The 15339-nt window shown below is 42.6% G+C and overlaps 1 protein-coding gene across 2 annotated transcripts; it reads right to left on the reverse strand.

Moving 5' to 3' along the window:
* Nucleotides 1-2000: 2000 nt before the first annotated feature.
* LOC129820009 (tripartite motif-containing protein 16-like) lies at nt 2001-9248 on the reverse strand. 2 transcript variants are annotated; one of them, XM_055876800.1, is made up of 7 exons: nt 8923-9248; nt 7544-8493; nt 7225-7305; nt 6806-7039; nt 6354-6513; nt 4919-5080; nt 2002-4830 (listed from the first exon to the last, which is right to left on the reverse strand). In XM_055876800.1, the coding sequence occupies exons 2-7, from the start codon at nt 8117-8119 to the stop codon at nt 4292-4294; spliced, it is 1752 nt and encodes a 583-aa protein (XP_055732775.1). In that variant the 5' UTR covers nt 8120-8493; nt 8923-9248; the 3' UTR covers nt 2002-4291. The 2 variants fall into 2 exon arrangements, with proteins under 2 accessions (XP_055732784.1, XP_055732775.1); XM_055876809.1 differs by lacking the exon at nt 4919-5080 and having other exon boundaries at nt 2001-4830.
* Between the last annotated feature and the right edge of the window lie 6091 nt (nt 9249-15339).

Below are 15339 nucleotides of genomic sequence, written 5' to 3' on the forward strand. Positions count from 1 at the left end.
GCCCAGATTAGCTGCAGGGAACTGGAGTGGAGCCAATGAAAACACAGAATTAAACAGAACAGAAATGTCCTGTTTGTTAAGTATTAATTGCTGACTATTAATATCAAACAAACCAGGTAAATGTCATTTTTCTATCACATTCCCCCATTTTGAGAATTCTCTCAACTTAAAAGTAAAATTGCAAGTTTAAAAATACATTTATTCCGTTTAGTGCCTCATGAACATGACCCAGGACAAGCATCATGATCCCACTATGTACAGTTGAAGTCGGAAGTTTACATACACCTTAGCCAAATACATTTAAACTCAGTTTCTCACAATTCCTGACATTTAGTCCTAGTAAAAATTCCCTGTTTTAGGTCAGTTAGGATCACCACTTTATTTTAAGAATGTAAAATGTCATAATAATAGTAGAGAGAATTATTTATTTCAGCTTTTATTTCTTTCATCACATTCCCAGTGGGTCAGAAGGTTACATACACTCAATTAGTATTTGGTAGCATTGCCTTTAAATAGGTTTAATTTGGGTCAAACATTTCAGGTAGCCTTCCACAAGCTTCCCACAATAAGTTGGGTGAATTTTGGCCCATTCCTCCTGACAGAGCTGGTGTAACTGAGTCAGGTTTGCGGTCCTCTGTGCTCGCACACGCTTTTTCAGTTCTTCCCACAAATTTTCTATAGGATTGAGGTCAGGGCTTTGTGATGGCCACTCCAATACCTTGACTTTGTTGTCCTTAAGCCATTGTGCCACAACTTTGGAAGTATGCTTGGGGTCTTTGTCCATTGGGAAGACCCATTTGCGACCAAGCTTTAACTTCCTGACTGATGTTGCTTCAATATATCCACATAATTTGCCTTCTCATATTTTGTGAAGTGCACTAGTCCCTCCTGCAGCAAAGCACCCCCACAACATGATGCTGCCACCCCCGTACTTCACAGTTTGGATGGTGTTCTTCGGCTTGCAAGCCTCCCCCTTTTTCCTCCAAACATAACACTGGTCATTGTGACAAAACTGTTCTATTTTTGTGTCATCAGACCAGAGGACATTTCTCCAAAAAGTACAATCTTTGTCCCCATGTGCAGTTGCAAATCGTAGTCTTGCTTTTTTATGGCGGTTTTGGAGTGGTGGCTTCTTCCTTGCTGAGCGGCCTTTCAGGTTATGTCGATATAGGACTCGTTTTACTGTGGATATAGATACTTTTGTACCTGTTTCCTCCAGCATCTTCACAAGGTCCTTTGCTGTTGTTCTGGGATTGATATGCACTTTTTGCACTGAAGTAAGTTCATCTCTAGGAAACAGAACGTGTCTCCTTCCTGAGCGGTATGACGGCTGCGTCGTCCCATGGTGTTTATACTTGCGTACTATTGTTTGTACAGATGAACATGGTACCTTCAGGCGTTTGGAAGTTGCTCCCAATGATGAACCAGACTTGTGGAGGTCTATCATTTTTTTTGAGGTTTTGGCTGATTTCTTTTGATTTTCCTATGATGTCATGTAAAGAGGCACTGAGTTTGAAGGTAGCTAATTTTCCAAGCTGTTTAAAGGCACAGTCAACTTAGTGTATGTAAACTTCTGACCCACTGGAATTGTGATACAGTGAATTATAAGTGAAATAATCTGTCTGTAAACAATTGTTGGAAAAATTACTTGTGTCATGCACAAAGTAGATGTCCTAACCGACTTGCCAAAACTATAGTTTGTTAACAAGAAATTTGGGGAGTGGTTGAAAAACAAGTTTTAATGACTCCAACCTAAGTGTATGTTAACTTCCGACTTCAAATGTATCTCCCTGTCATATAACATCATATATGCAGCAGCATACAAGACATTTTTAGACTCACCTTGTTCTGTTGTGCTCATTCGAACAGGACGGTGGCGCAGCGCAGCGATCCCCCCCTTTTCCCCTTCCCCAGCCCCTCTCCTCCCTTGTGATCATCATGCTTACTACTGACAGATACACATTTCAGAATCTGCTAAAAGGGCCACAAGATGGCACTTTAATGTTTCCTTACTACAAAATCCTAATTTCTGTGGCCAATTTAAAACTGATTTGAATGACTTCATAATGATTAACAAAAACTCAGTCCATCCTTTGACTTTATGGGACACCATTAAAGGTATTATTAAAAACAATACAAATGCATTTGCATCCGGACTGAATAAATCACAATTAAAGAAGATATCATAATTGGAAAAGTTGTTAACGATGTCAACAAACACTTTTTTCAGGTAGCGACTACTCTCTCTAAAGTCAAGACAGAACTAAATCTATTGATTAGACAGAGAGCAGAATTAGCCAACCATCAAGTTAGACTCAACCATTACTTTCATGGTAATCGACCCAGTCATCTAATAACTAACATGCTTCGCAGTAATGATCAATTAGTGGATAGTGCAACTATTGAATCTGAGTCAGGTAAATTACTATCAGAACCCAAATTAATCAACCAAAGATTATTCTGCTTCTTTGAACACCTCTGAATATAAATCAACACCAAGCCAGACAGTCCTTTTTTTAAAATATGGGAGCCCAAAGCTCTCTCCATGAACTGAAAAGGGCATTGGAGAAAAGCAAATCACCTGGTTGGGACAGTACTGCTCCTGAGGTCTATACAATTTTTTGGAACCAATTAGTTCCACTGTTACTTGAAATGATTAACACAGCCGTTCACAAAGGGCGGAGGCACAATTATTTATTTATTTATTTTTTACATACTAAATGTATTGTTACTTTTTGGTTCTGTGATGCAAGCTAACTATTAAATATGAATTTCTGTATTGTGTATGTAGTCCCCCCTCCAATAAAAAAACAATGAATACAGATTTGGTCACGAAAAAAGAACAGCAATACTTGTTCAACTAACACACACACACAACAAGCTATTTTTGTGTAGAACCTCATCCCTCTGTATGTCTATTTTTCTGTTTGTCTAAAACCAAAATATCATAATCAACAATGTAATCAATTCTCAAGAAGTCTTTTTTTAGACTGAAATAAAACGTGAAATTTAAGCTACACCTCAGTGAAAATCCATCATGTCTGTGATAGTCAGGATTAGTTCCATAGTAAACTGGAACCATAGGACTGGGTTGTCATAGTTCCAAGAGTCAATAGGATTCTATTCACCAAGGGGAAATTCCTACCCAAGTTAAGCGGTGTAAATGGAAAAGAATTCCCTTTTTATGCACTTTTCTCTCTACGTGTATACAGACCTTGAACTTAAGCATGAGAATAGCATGCCATTCACCCGCTATTCGTTTGGGGTGGAGATAAAAAAAAATAAAGGTGTGGCGGAGGTGTTTCTACAGATGAATTGACTTAATGCCCTCATAATTCCACAACCTTTACGCGTGATGAAATTATGAATAAGGTTGAGCAACCTGTCAGTTCCAAGTGGAACGTCTCATTTATTTGTTTTCTGATAGAAATAACACCCTTCTCCATTCTCTGTAATTTACAAATTGATAGGAGCTATTGATAAAGAGCTAGGTAAGTGGGTAAGTGGTTTGGATAAGGGAATTGTGAACATCAATAACAATTGTTTTATTTGACCTTATGATCCCTGGAGACAAATGTGAAACCAGTCATATGGCAGCAAACTGAAGCATATCAACAAATCACCTTTTCCACAGTGACATTTATGAAATGCTGGCCTAATAACGGGATGAAATTTGGAGAGCCGAGCTATAGCCTTCTGTAGCCATGTGCAAATGACACTACAGCGCCAAATCAGTTGATTTAGGATTTCTAGACTGTTTTAATTATATGACCGGACTTTTCACAGTATTTTTTACAATTTGAATCGTGTTAAATATTAGCCACTATAGGACGTCGCCGTCAGTTAGACCCACATACATTTATAACTGTCATTGACGTTAGTGTTAATTTCCTTACATTTTGAATCATTCCATTACATTGTTAGTTTAACTTTCTTTCCTCTGTCACATTCGTGTGGTTGTTCCTGAGGTTGTTCTTGAGGATCGCTAGCAATAGTGCATCATCTAAGGCTAACGTATTACAAGTTGTTCAATCATTTGGGACAGGTAGCCTATTTGAATCATTATAGAACGCAAACCATACGTAGCAGTTTAAACCTGGAGCACGGTTCTCGAGGACTGGACCATTGTCACCACAGTCCCATGATTAGTGTGGATTATTAGGGTAGATATCAGAACTATGTGCTGACATTGAGAAGAGTGATCGAATCTTTTAAAAATGCTAAAATCTTGCAACATGGATAGTTGAACATGTCATATACAGTAGCATGCCTGTATTTTCAACAAAGTCAATCACTGGTTCAGTATCTTTACAGATGATCCAGCATAAATCCAGAACCCAGGATAGAGGGGCTGATTAAATGTGGTCTGGACTCTGTGGAGGAGGGTCATTGTGTCAGAGACGCTGTAGAAGGACAGAGTTCCTGCCCTGTGGTCCAGGTACACTCCTACTATTCTGGAAGAGCGGGGGACATGTATGGCAGTCCGTTTGTTTTTGTGGTAGAAATAACAGCCAAGGATAGAACAACACACCAAACTCCAGGACTGATCATTGCCTCCAAACCAACACTCATCACCACGTCCTATTCTGCCAATCCCTTTATATGAGATGGCTATATAAGCCTTGAATGCGCTCCACTCTACCTCCCAGTAGCAGTTTCCAGACAGACCCTCTCTACATAGGACTTGTTCATAGGAGGAAAATCTGTCTGGATGGTCAGGATAAGGCTGGGCCTTATTACTCCATGGACTCCACGTCACCTTCCTATTCCCCTCTGACAGACACAGCCAGTTATTAGCTGTGTTGGGATCCAATGTGAGCTGGCAGGAATCTGAGGACAAAGAAAAAAACAGGTGAAAGGTTGTGTGTGTGTGTGTGTGTGTGTGTGTGTGTGTTTACGCACATGCATGCACACTCACATTCCAAGAACTCTTCTCTGGTCTTGGGTTCAGGCCTTATCTTCTGAAAGGTGGCATCATTTCTACATGACGCTAGTTCACCAACTAACAGTTCAGACTGAGGCGTGTTGAATGACGTGAGACAACAGGGCTCAACGGGTGGAAAAATGTGGACTTTTGTCACTATGGAGATAAAGAACATCAAATATCACTGGTCCACACTGATCATTACATAAACAGGAAGTTAACAGGTCAAGAAACTAAGGCTGTGGTTCAATGTAAGGCACAGGGCACTATGCAGTAGGGGGATTCTACCAATTGGGTGCCTTTTGAGAAGTGTAACTTCGTCAAAAAACCTTTTGATTTCACCTAATTTTAACATTCTGTCATAAAGAGCATATGTTCAACTTCATCAAAAACACATTTTCCCATGTCAAGAGGTAATCCTTTTTTTTTACTATACTAAGTGCCTATTAAGTGCCAAATGAAGTAACAGGGTTGACGATGTCATCTTAAATCAGCAATAAATCCTGTTGTGAAAGGGGGAAAGGAAGCTTGTTGTGAGCAACAGGGAGTGGCATTTGAATGCAAGCTCCACAAATACATTTAAATTGTTAAAATATTTCAAGCCTGTTATCTATGGGTAAAAGGTTTTACGTGTTATATTCGACCCGCTCCATTTTCCACCAGAAAATGGCCAAAAATAGTAGACCCAGCTCACCTGCTTTTACACAATGATTTGACTATTAGATGTTAAATGTTTGTTTTGACTCTTTTTTTTTCTCTTCTTTTTTTTAAGGAATATGTTCGCCATATTAAATTGAGAGTTCAGTTCACATAACCAGGTTGACCTTAAAATTAGGGACAAACTTTTAAATGAATCACTAATCACATGAAATGTAAATTAATAATAACCTTCAGAAATGACAAAAAAGCGAGGGCTTTACAATGATGGGGAAAACTTGGAGACATTTTGGGGTTAAGTGGGTTTAAAGTGGGTTAACATTTTTATGCACACTAAATTCAGATTTATTGAATTCTCCATGTTGTCTATACTAAAGGGCAATTCATTTAATATAAATAGCTTTTAAAATGCAATAATGGTGCACAATTTCTATTTAAAATATCAAAGAGATGCAAAAGGCGCTCTTTTCATGGAACAACCAAGCAGACAATAGGCCTTTTAAAGGCACTTTTCCCGACGTTCGCAGAGCTTGCATTCATGGTAAATGTCAGCTCAAGTGTAAATGACCTTTAAAAGTATGTTATAGTGTGCTGCGCTATAATGTACCGTGCATTGAATCCAAGCTTGAGAGTGGTTCTTCACTAAGTATAAACATTCAACTATGTTCAAATTAGATCACCTAATGAAATCACTATGTCAGCGAGATTAACTCCGATAGTATGAAGCACATTTCATTTCTAGCAATGTCCTTCAAAAAAAACCTAGACCTACTTTTTGCAGAGATCAAGGCAATTTCCCCAGAGCAGATAACTTCTATTTGATTTTTCAGCTCAGACACTGATTTCTTCACATCCTCAAAAGAGACATGTTGGTTGACAGTGATGCTCAGTAAGGCCTCAGATCCAGGAGGGACGCAGAGGGACTGCAAAGTCTACAGAGTGAGGAAACAGGGAACAGATTATTGTTGAGAAAGACTCTCAGCCGTTCCCAAATCACTCCCTATCCCTACCCATTGGCCCTAACCCCTTGATGTTAGCATTCCTGAAGGGCCTGTATAGGTCTAAGCAGTGTAGTGGTGAAGCTTCCACTGTACAGATCTTGCAAACGTTGAAGGGTTAGGAGTAGGACCAATGGGAAGGGGATCAAATTGGGAACGGCTGAAACGATCACTTTCTGCAGTGACTGACACCTGCTGCTGTGGAGAGCGAAACCAGTGATGTCACCTGGAGGAAATGAATGTGATCCTCTGTGTGTGAAAGCTGCTCCAGCTCAGCGTCTCTCCTCCTCAGCTTGGCGATCTCCTGCTCCAGTTGCTTCAGAAGTCCTTCAGCCTGACTCACTGCTGCCTTCTCCTGGGCTTTGATCAGCTCCTTCACCTCAGAACACCTTCTCTCAAAGGTGCAGATTAGCTCAGAAAAGATCTTCTCACTCTCCTCTACTGCTGCCTGTGCAGACCGCTGTTAAGACACAGAGAGAGGAGGGGTTCCATTTGAACCAGCCCAGTCACTCAGTTCTCACCGGGACACCAGATAAGCAGGTTCCCAACAGTAGGGTTCACTGGGGTTCTCACTGGCTCTGCAGTATAGTTTACGATGAGTAAGTCACTCACTGCTAAGTGAATAAATGTATATGGTCAACTCACCTTCAGTGACTTCACAGAACGTCTCACCTCCTGCATCTCTTTCTCTATCTCCTGGATTCTCTGTTTCTCCCCCTTCTGCCTCTGAAAAGAAACAAATCTTCCATTGTCATTCCATAGATCATTTGTAAATGTGTCTGTCTACGTCAAACTGTATGATAAGTCAATGTCCATACCATATGGAGGTGTGTGTGTGCACACGCACGTTAGTGTAACTAACGTTTCCATAAAAAACACTTTTGAAATCAAATACTACTGCCATGCATAAAATGACTTGTTAATTGCTCAAGTATTCTGTAAATAATACGGTTTATGTCCTTACCTGTCTCTCGGCCCTTTCTGATTCAGCTGACACTGTATCGTGGCCTTTATGATCGCCTATCATACAGAGGTAACAGATAATTTGCTGATCGGTACGGCAGTACATTTCCAGCAGCTTGTCATGACGAGAGCAAATCTTCTCCTGTAGTTGTGTGGAGGCTTTGACCAGCTTGTGCTTCTTAAATGTAGGCGATTCGTAGTGAGGTTGAAGGTGAGTCTCACAGTAAGAGGCCAGACACTCCAGACAGGACTTGACGGCTTTGAGTTTTCTCCCAGTGCAGACGTCACACTCCACATCTCCAGGTCCAGCATAACAGTGAGCAAGAGGAGCAGCTTGAAGTCCTGTCTTCTTTAGACTCTCCACCAATTCAGCCAGCAGAGTGTTTGTGTTTAGAACAGGCCTTGGAATGAAAGTCTGTCTGCACTGTGGGCAGCTGTAGACACCCTTCTGGTAATCCTGATCCCAGTAATCCTTAATACAACCCATACAGTAGCTGTGTCCACAGGGAATAGCCACAGGATCCTTCAGTGGATCCAGGCAGATCGAACAACTGATCGAATCCATGGATGTTGCCATTTTGGTGCTGGCACACTAACAGATGGAGTGCAGCAGAGTATCAGAGTTCACTAACGTTTCTCTAGAAGTGTTTATGGTTATAGAAATGAGAATTTATTGTGTGTGTACTCTGTACCTGCAAGGGGTATGGCGTTGGATGGATTCTATATAGTTATATGAGGGACTATTTTCTTTGATAGTGAATATCTTCTCCTCAGCCAGTGCAGGGGCGCCCACATAAAAAGATATTACACTTTACTATAGAATAGTATTATTCTGCCCTTGAGTTGCGTTCCCATGCAAAACTAGACAGATAGCTAACAACTAAGTCTTCAATAAAACTCCCAAGGCGTGACTTTTCTTGAATGAATATATTGAAAACGTTTGTTGTAAAACTGCAAAATACAGAAAAGAATATACTTTAGTATTCAATTCAGACCGACATACTGTAGCTGTACATTATACATTTGAAGTTGCATGAATACAAAGCACGTGCTAAGGTACCATGCATCTGGCATGATGCCAAACCATATAGCTAATTGTTACTCATATGGTAATTGACTAACTCCTTTCATTACTCTAATAATGTACAACCATCTATGTAGAATAACAAAACATATTACACTAGAATCGGTAACAAGACTATAGTATTGTATATTTTACAATTCGTTTGCATGACACACGAGCAAAGTAATACAGCTAACGGCATACATGAAAGGCATTGCAATTTGTGTGAGTAAATGCAACCAACCAACATTGATATGTAAACAACTCTATCAATAACAAGATTGTCATCACTAGCTAAATGCTTGAATCGAACTTACAAACAAATATTTTCCAAGGCTGAAGCGTGACAAGAAATAACTACACTGAAAGACCTGCACTGTAGCGTTGTTTTTAGCTGCTTCTATGCGTGCAGAACGAATTCTCTACTTCCTGTTTGTGTATATTCCAAGTACCAGAAAGCTCCACTAGGGGGCAAATAACACAATGGAACACAATGAAAATCCATTTTAACCATTGTAATAAAATAATCTGTTAACAGGATGGCAGCACAGTCCCCGCCTGGTATAATGAAATTGTGCCACTATGAAATAAAACATATCAAGAAACAAATAATGTCCTTTCTATTTGTATCTTTTGTCTCTAGGATGCTTCAGAAAGAAGAACAACAATCTCTGAGATTGGTCTCAGAAACACCTTAGCAGCTCCTTGCTTGACAATTTTTAGTTTTACTTTCTTAACCTTTTTGTCAGTACTGGGAAAGGTTTTGACCACAATCCCGACTGGCCAGTCATTTCTGTGTGCCTGACTGTCTTTCAATAAGACAACGTCTCCCACTTTTACATTTGGCTTTTCTGCTGTCCATTTTCTGCGTCTCTGCAGCGTTGTCAGGTACTCCTGTCTCCACCTTTTCCAAAAGGTGTCAGCGAGACACTGGACTTGCTTCCACTGTTTTCCATGAAGGTCGTTCATGCTGAAGTATCCAGAAGGGGCTGAGGTAGCGCTGGTCTTTTGTGTCAGTAACATTGAGGGTGTGAGAATGGCAGGCATGTCAGAGAGAGTTTGACGGTTGACACTGGTTGACACTGACACTAGGGGTCTCGCATTGATTATTGCCATAACTTCAGACATAAGAGTGCTCAAGACCTCATGTGTGAGACGAGTGGAGCCCGTCTGAAACAGCATAGCATCAAGGATACGTCTGGCTACCCCAATGAGTCTCTCCCAAGAACCACCCATATGAGACGAGTGTGGAGGATTAAATATCCAAGTACATCCCTTATCTGAGAGGTATTTAGTCAGTTCGGAGTCAATTGTGTCGATACCCAGTTACTGGCAGGCACCTATAAAGTTTGTACCTCGATCAGAGCGTAGCACTTTTGCTGGCCCACGGATAGAGAAAAAACGCCTCAGCGCGTTGATGAAGCTTGATGTGGACATGGATTCGATGAGCTCGATATGGACTGCTCTAGTAGACATACATGTAAAGAGCACCGCCCAGCGCTTGGAGTCTGCACTACCACCTCTAGTGCGACGAGTTATGACATTCCATGGTCCAAACACATCAAGTCCAACGCTGGTGAATGGTGGTTCAGATGAGAGTCTGTCTGCAGGCAAGTCAGCCATCTTTTGGTCAACTAACCTTCCTCTAACCTTGCGGCAGGTGACACACTTGTGAATGATACCAGAGACCAGACGTTTGCTCCCAATAATCCAGAAACCTGCTGTTCGAATAGCTCCATCTGAAAAATGACGGCCCTGGTGAGCCACTTGCTCGTGATAATGTCTTACCAGCAGGGTGGCGACATGATGTGTCCGTGGGATGATGAGAGGATGTTTTTCGTCTTGTGACATGTCGGTGGAGGATAAGCGGCCTCCCACCCTCAGCAACCCATCCTCATCAATCACTGGGTTCAGCTTTTTGAGAGTACTTTGTTTAGTGAACTCTTTTCCTTTTTCAAGGCATTTGAATTCCTCTCTGAAGGCTTCATGTTGCACACAGTGAATGATTGCTGTTTTGGCTTGTGACAACTCACTTGTACCGCATGGTTTATTACAGTCATGCCAGCCTCTGCAGCTGGTGTTGTCCGTACCTTCATGGAAGGATCTGGCAACATGAATGAGTCGTGCTGTGGATCGATTGAGAGCTTTCCAGCTTGAGAACCTCTCAAAGCGATGAGAGCCGAGTTGAGCTCCAGAAACCTTAGAGGCGAAGACAGTGACGTCTGGTCGAATCTCTGCGTCTGCGTGAGGCTCTACAAGGTCAAAATTTATGTTCTCAGGCTCACTTGAGTTTGTTTGGGTCAGGAAAGGTGGACCTGAGAACCAACTGGTGTACTTTAAGAGCGCAGCAAGTATAGGCCTGGTTGCATGGTCTGCTGGATTGCTGTCAGTGTTTACATAACACCACTGATCTGGATGGGTAGACTTCCTGATGCGAGTTACCCTATTGGCAACATACACATAGAATCTTTTGGTGACATTGTGGATGTAACCGAGAACTATCTTACTGTCTGTGTAGAACTTGTCCGCATTTACATCAATGTCAATTTCGTCTCTGATCAGTTCATACATCTCAACAGCTAGCAAAGCCGCACACAGTTCTAGGCGTGGGATAGTGTGGGCCGGACGAGGGGCCAATTTTGATTTCCCCATGACAAATCCAACATGGCATTGACCTTCCGAGTCAATAACTCTCAGGTAGGCTACCGCTCCTATGGCTACTGTAGAGGCATCCGAGAAGATGTGTAGCTCTCTTCTTTGAGTGGTAGACAAGGAGACTGGGATGTAGGTCCGCTGAATATACAGATGTTCCAACTCCATCAAAGATTCCTTCCACATGTTCCATTTCTCTTCTTTTTCTGGGGGAAGAGGGGCATCCCACTCACTCTGATCAGAAGAGAGTTCTCTGATTAAGGCTTTACCTTGCATTGTTATTGGAGCCACGAACCCAAGGGGGTCATAAAGACTATTCACTGTGGACAGGATGCCTCTCCGCGTAAAAGGCTTCTCATTGTGGGACACCTGGAATGAGAAGCTGTCTGTTTCCAGGTTCCAGGAAAGTCCCAGACTCCGTTGAAAGGGGAGAGGATCCACTCCTAGGTCCAGATCTTTTAAGTCTTTTGCACGGTCCTCCATAGGGAAGGCTTCCTTCCATAACTGTTTTGCTATTGGATGCAATCTTGTGTAGTTTCATGTTGGACTCCGCCAACATTGCTTGTGTTTTTCTTAGAATGTTGATAGCTTCTTCTGTAGTAGCTACTGATGTCAGCCCATCATCGACGTAGAAGTTCCTCACTACATATTGCTTGGGTTCTGATCCGTGTTCCTTCTCACCCTGTAGCGCTGCTCGTCTCATGCAGTAGATGGCTACGGCTGGTGAAGGGCTGTTCCCAAATACATGGACTTTCATCCTGTACTCAGTTATGTTTCTATCTGGATTGTTGTCTTCATACCAGAGAAACCTTAAGTAATCTCTGTGATCCTCACGTACACCAAAACAGTAAAACATTTGACATCTGCTGTTAGTGCAATGCAATCCTTGCGGAAGCGCATTAGGACACCCAAGAGTGTGTTGTTTAAGTCTGGACCACTGAGCAGAACATCGTTAAGTGACACGCCTTGACACTTAGCACTGGAGTCAAATACTACTCTTATTTGATCAGGCTTTTGTGGATGGTAAACACCAAATATGGGTAGATACCAACATTCTTTGTCTCCCTCTAGTGGCGGTGAAGGTTCGGCTTGGTCGTTATCCAGCATCTTTTGCATGAAGTCAATAAAATGACGCTTCATGTCAGGCTTTTTGTCTAAAGTCCTGCGAAGTGATGTGAGACGGTTTATGGCCTGCTCCCTGTTATTAGGAAGGCGACGTCGAGTGGGGCGAAAGGGTAGTGGAGCCACCTAGTTGTTTCCATCATCCTGGAAAACCTGTTTGTCCATAATGTCCAAAAAGGCTTTGTCCTCCACTGATGGTGCTGGTTTATCATCGTCTTGTGTTTTGTCGAACACGGAACATCCCAGGCTGTCTGTGTTCACAGTTGTGCTCGGATCTCTCGAGTGCACTGTAGAGGGAGAGATGTGTTTCTGAGCTACGCTGTTGTAGTTCTCTTTTACCTGGATGATGTCAGGGCAAGGGCTCAGATAGGATGTGCGACCATTTTGAAGTATGTTTGTCCTGAACACGTTAACATTGGCTGGTCGGTGAGCTGTTCCCAGACAGACCTCACCCACGATGACCCACCCGAGGTCGAGTCGCTGTGCATAAGGAGTGTCGTGGGGCCCATTGATTTGCTCTCGTACCTTGTGTACCCTTAAGATGTCTCGTCCTAAGAGCAGGAGGATGGGAGCGTCTGGGTCCACAGCTGGAATTTTGTCCATAACTGGTTGCAGATGGGGATGATGATACGCAATGTCGGGGGAGGGAATCTCCGTCCTATCGTCTGGCATCATATCACACTCTATCAGAGTAGGGAGAGATAGCTGCATGTGTCCGTCTATAGACTCCACCATGAAGTTGACGGCTCTCCTGCCTGAAGTCTCTGTTACCCCAGAACAGGTCTTCATGGTGTATGGAGCAGAGTTGTCATTGATGTTGAAGAGATTGAAAAACTCTGTCTTGGCCAGAGATTTGTTACTCTGTTCATCAAGCACTACATACATTTTGACAGCTTTCTCTCTTTTCCCAGCCGGATAAGCTTTAACTAGGCATATTTTTGAACATGATCTTGGATTAACTGCCTCACCACAGATCTCCGTACACTTTGAGGTGACAGATAGAAGAGCATCGTCACCTTGCTCCCCGCCATGCTCTTTCTCTGCTGTAGCAGTGTCTGTATTTGAAGGGGCTGGGCCTGGATGCAGAGCAGCAAGATGTCTGTCGCTGTCGTACTCAGTTTACTTGATTGACACCTTACAGTCTTTAGCTCTGTGCTGAGTTGACCCACAACATCGGAAACAAATTCCATTCTCTTTGAGATATGATTTGCGCTCATCTAGAGTTTTGTATCTAAACCCACAACACTTTTTAAGAGGATGAGGTTTGTTACGTATCGGGCAGTGATGGTCAGGGTTTTCAATCTTTGTCTTACTGGGTTTGGTTTGGAGGTCTGAGGGCTCAGATGACACATCGGTTTTGTATACAGTCAAAGGTGTCTTGCTGCTGTACCTGGCAGGTTTCTCACTTTTCATAGACACCTGGTTAGTTGAGGTGTAGAGGGTGAAACTGGGGTCGTTTCTAGTTTTCGCCTGGTTCCTGATGAATCTCGAGAAGAACGAGAATGGTGGGAATGCTACCCGATAGTCCTCCTTGTATTTGGATCCCTGTGCAATCCATTTTTCTTGTAAACTGAATGGAAGTTTCTCTACTATAGGGTTTACCCCCTGAGATGTGTCCAGATAAGCGAGGCCTGGAATGTACCCTTCTACTTTAGCACACTCCAGTTCGAGAAGAATGTCACCTAGTTCTCTTAGTTTGTGATTGTCTTTGTTAGCCAGTTTTGGAAAATCATCAATTTTCTTCAACAGTGCATTCTCGATCACTTCGGGTGTACCATAGCACTCTTCTAGTCGTTGCCAGACCATGTTAAGCCCTGCTGTTGCGTTGAAAATATGGACAGATCTAATTCTGTTTGCTTGCTCAGACGACTCTGCCCCTAGCCACTTGGTAATTAGATCTAACTCTTCCCTGGCTGATAAATTCAAGTCTCTGATCGCATTGAGAAAGGATGCTTTCCATGCCCAATCATTTTCAGGGCGATCATCAAACTTCAGGAGTCCGGAACTCACCATCTCACGGCGTAGGAGGTACTTGATGAGGTCTGGTGCCACTTGTAACTCAGGGACGCTTTGTGTGTGTGACTGGAAGTGGGCTTGTTTTCCATTTACACCATGCTGCTGTTCATTTCTTTTGAACGGAGAGTCTCTGCTCATGCTCTGTTGTTTGCTACTTTCTGGATTATGGCATGTAGCTGGGTCAACACTAAGCTCTTGTTTCTCCACTTCAAATGGAAGTTCAGCAAAGTAGGGCCTAGCATGTTGTTGCACATACTCACAGGTACGCTGGACTGGACTTAGGGGCTGTGTCCCTGTGTCTAGTTCTTTGTGAAGCTCTCTGCGTTCTGATTCTACAGCTTCTTCAAAGGCTGCAGCTTCAGCCAATGCAGCAGCAGCTGTTCTCTCAAATTGGAGAACATATAAACTTGCCTCGAGGTCAGCTTTTTGCTTCAACAAGCTGGCCTCTATTTCTGCCTTTTGTTTCATCACAGAAGCTTCCTTCTCAGCATAGGAGACTTGTGCATGCGCTGCGTCTGCCTTGGCGCGTGCTTTGATGGCTGCAGAACTCGCCGTTGAGGATCTGCTTGACTGTTTTGATGACCTTGATCTTGTAGATTGAGACTTGGTCCCAATGTGCTGAAGAGGCTCCTCCATCTCTCTCTGTCGAACTCCTGGCTCTGGTTGTTGTACCGTAGACTGCTGGTCTTCCACAGGAACAGAGGCTTTGTTGGCTGATGAATGTAGAAACAAAACCACCATGTGTGGTTATTCTTGAGCTTGAGCCCGCCGTGATGATGTTTTTTTTACTATTCTGCCCTTGAGTTGCGTTCCCATGCAAAACTAGACAGATAGCTAACAACTAAGTCTTCAATAAAACTCCCAAGGCGTGACTTTTCTTGAATGAATATATTGAAAACGTTTATGTTGTAAAACTGCAAAATACAGAAAAGAATATACTTTAG

The sequence above is a fragment of the Salvelinus fontinalis genome, chromosome 2, assembly GCF_029448725.1.
Source record: "Salvelinus fontinalis isolate EN_2023a chromosome 2, ASM2944872v1, whole genome shotgun sequence".
Taxonomy (NCBI): Eukaryota; Metazoa; Chordata; class Actinopteri; order Salmoniformes; family Salmonidae; genus Salvelinus; species Salvelinus fontinalis.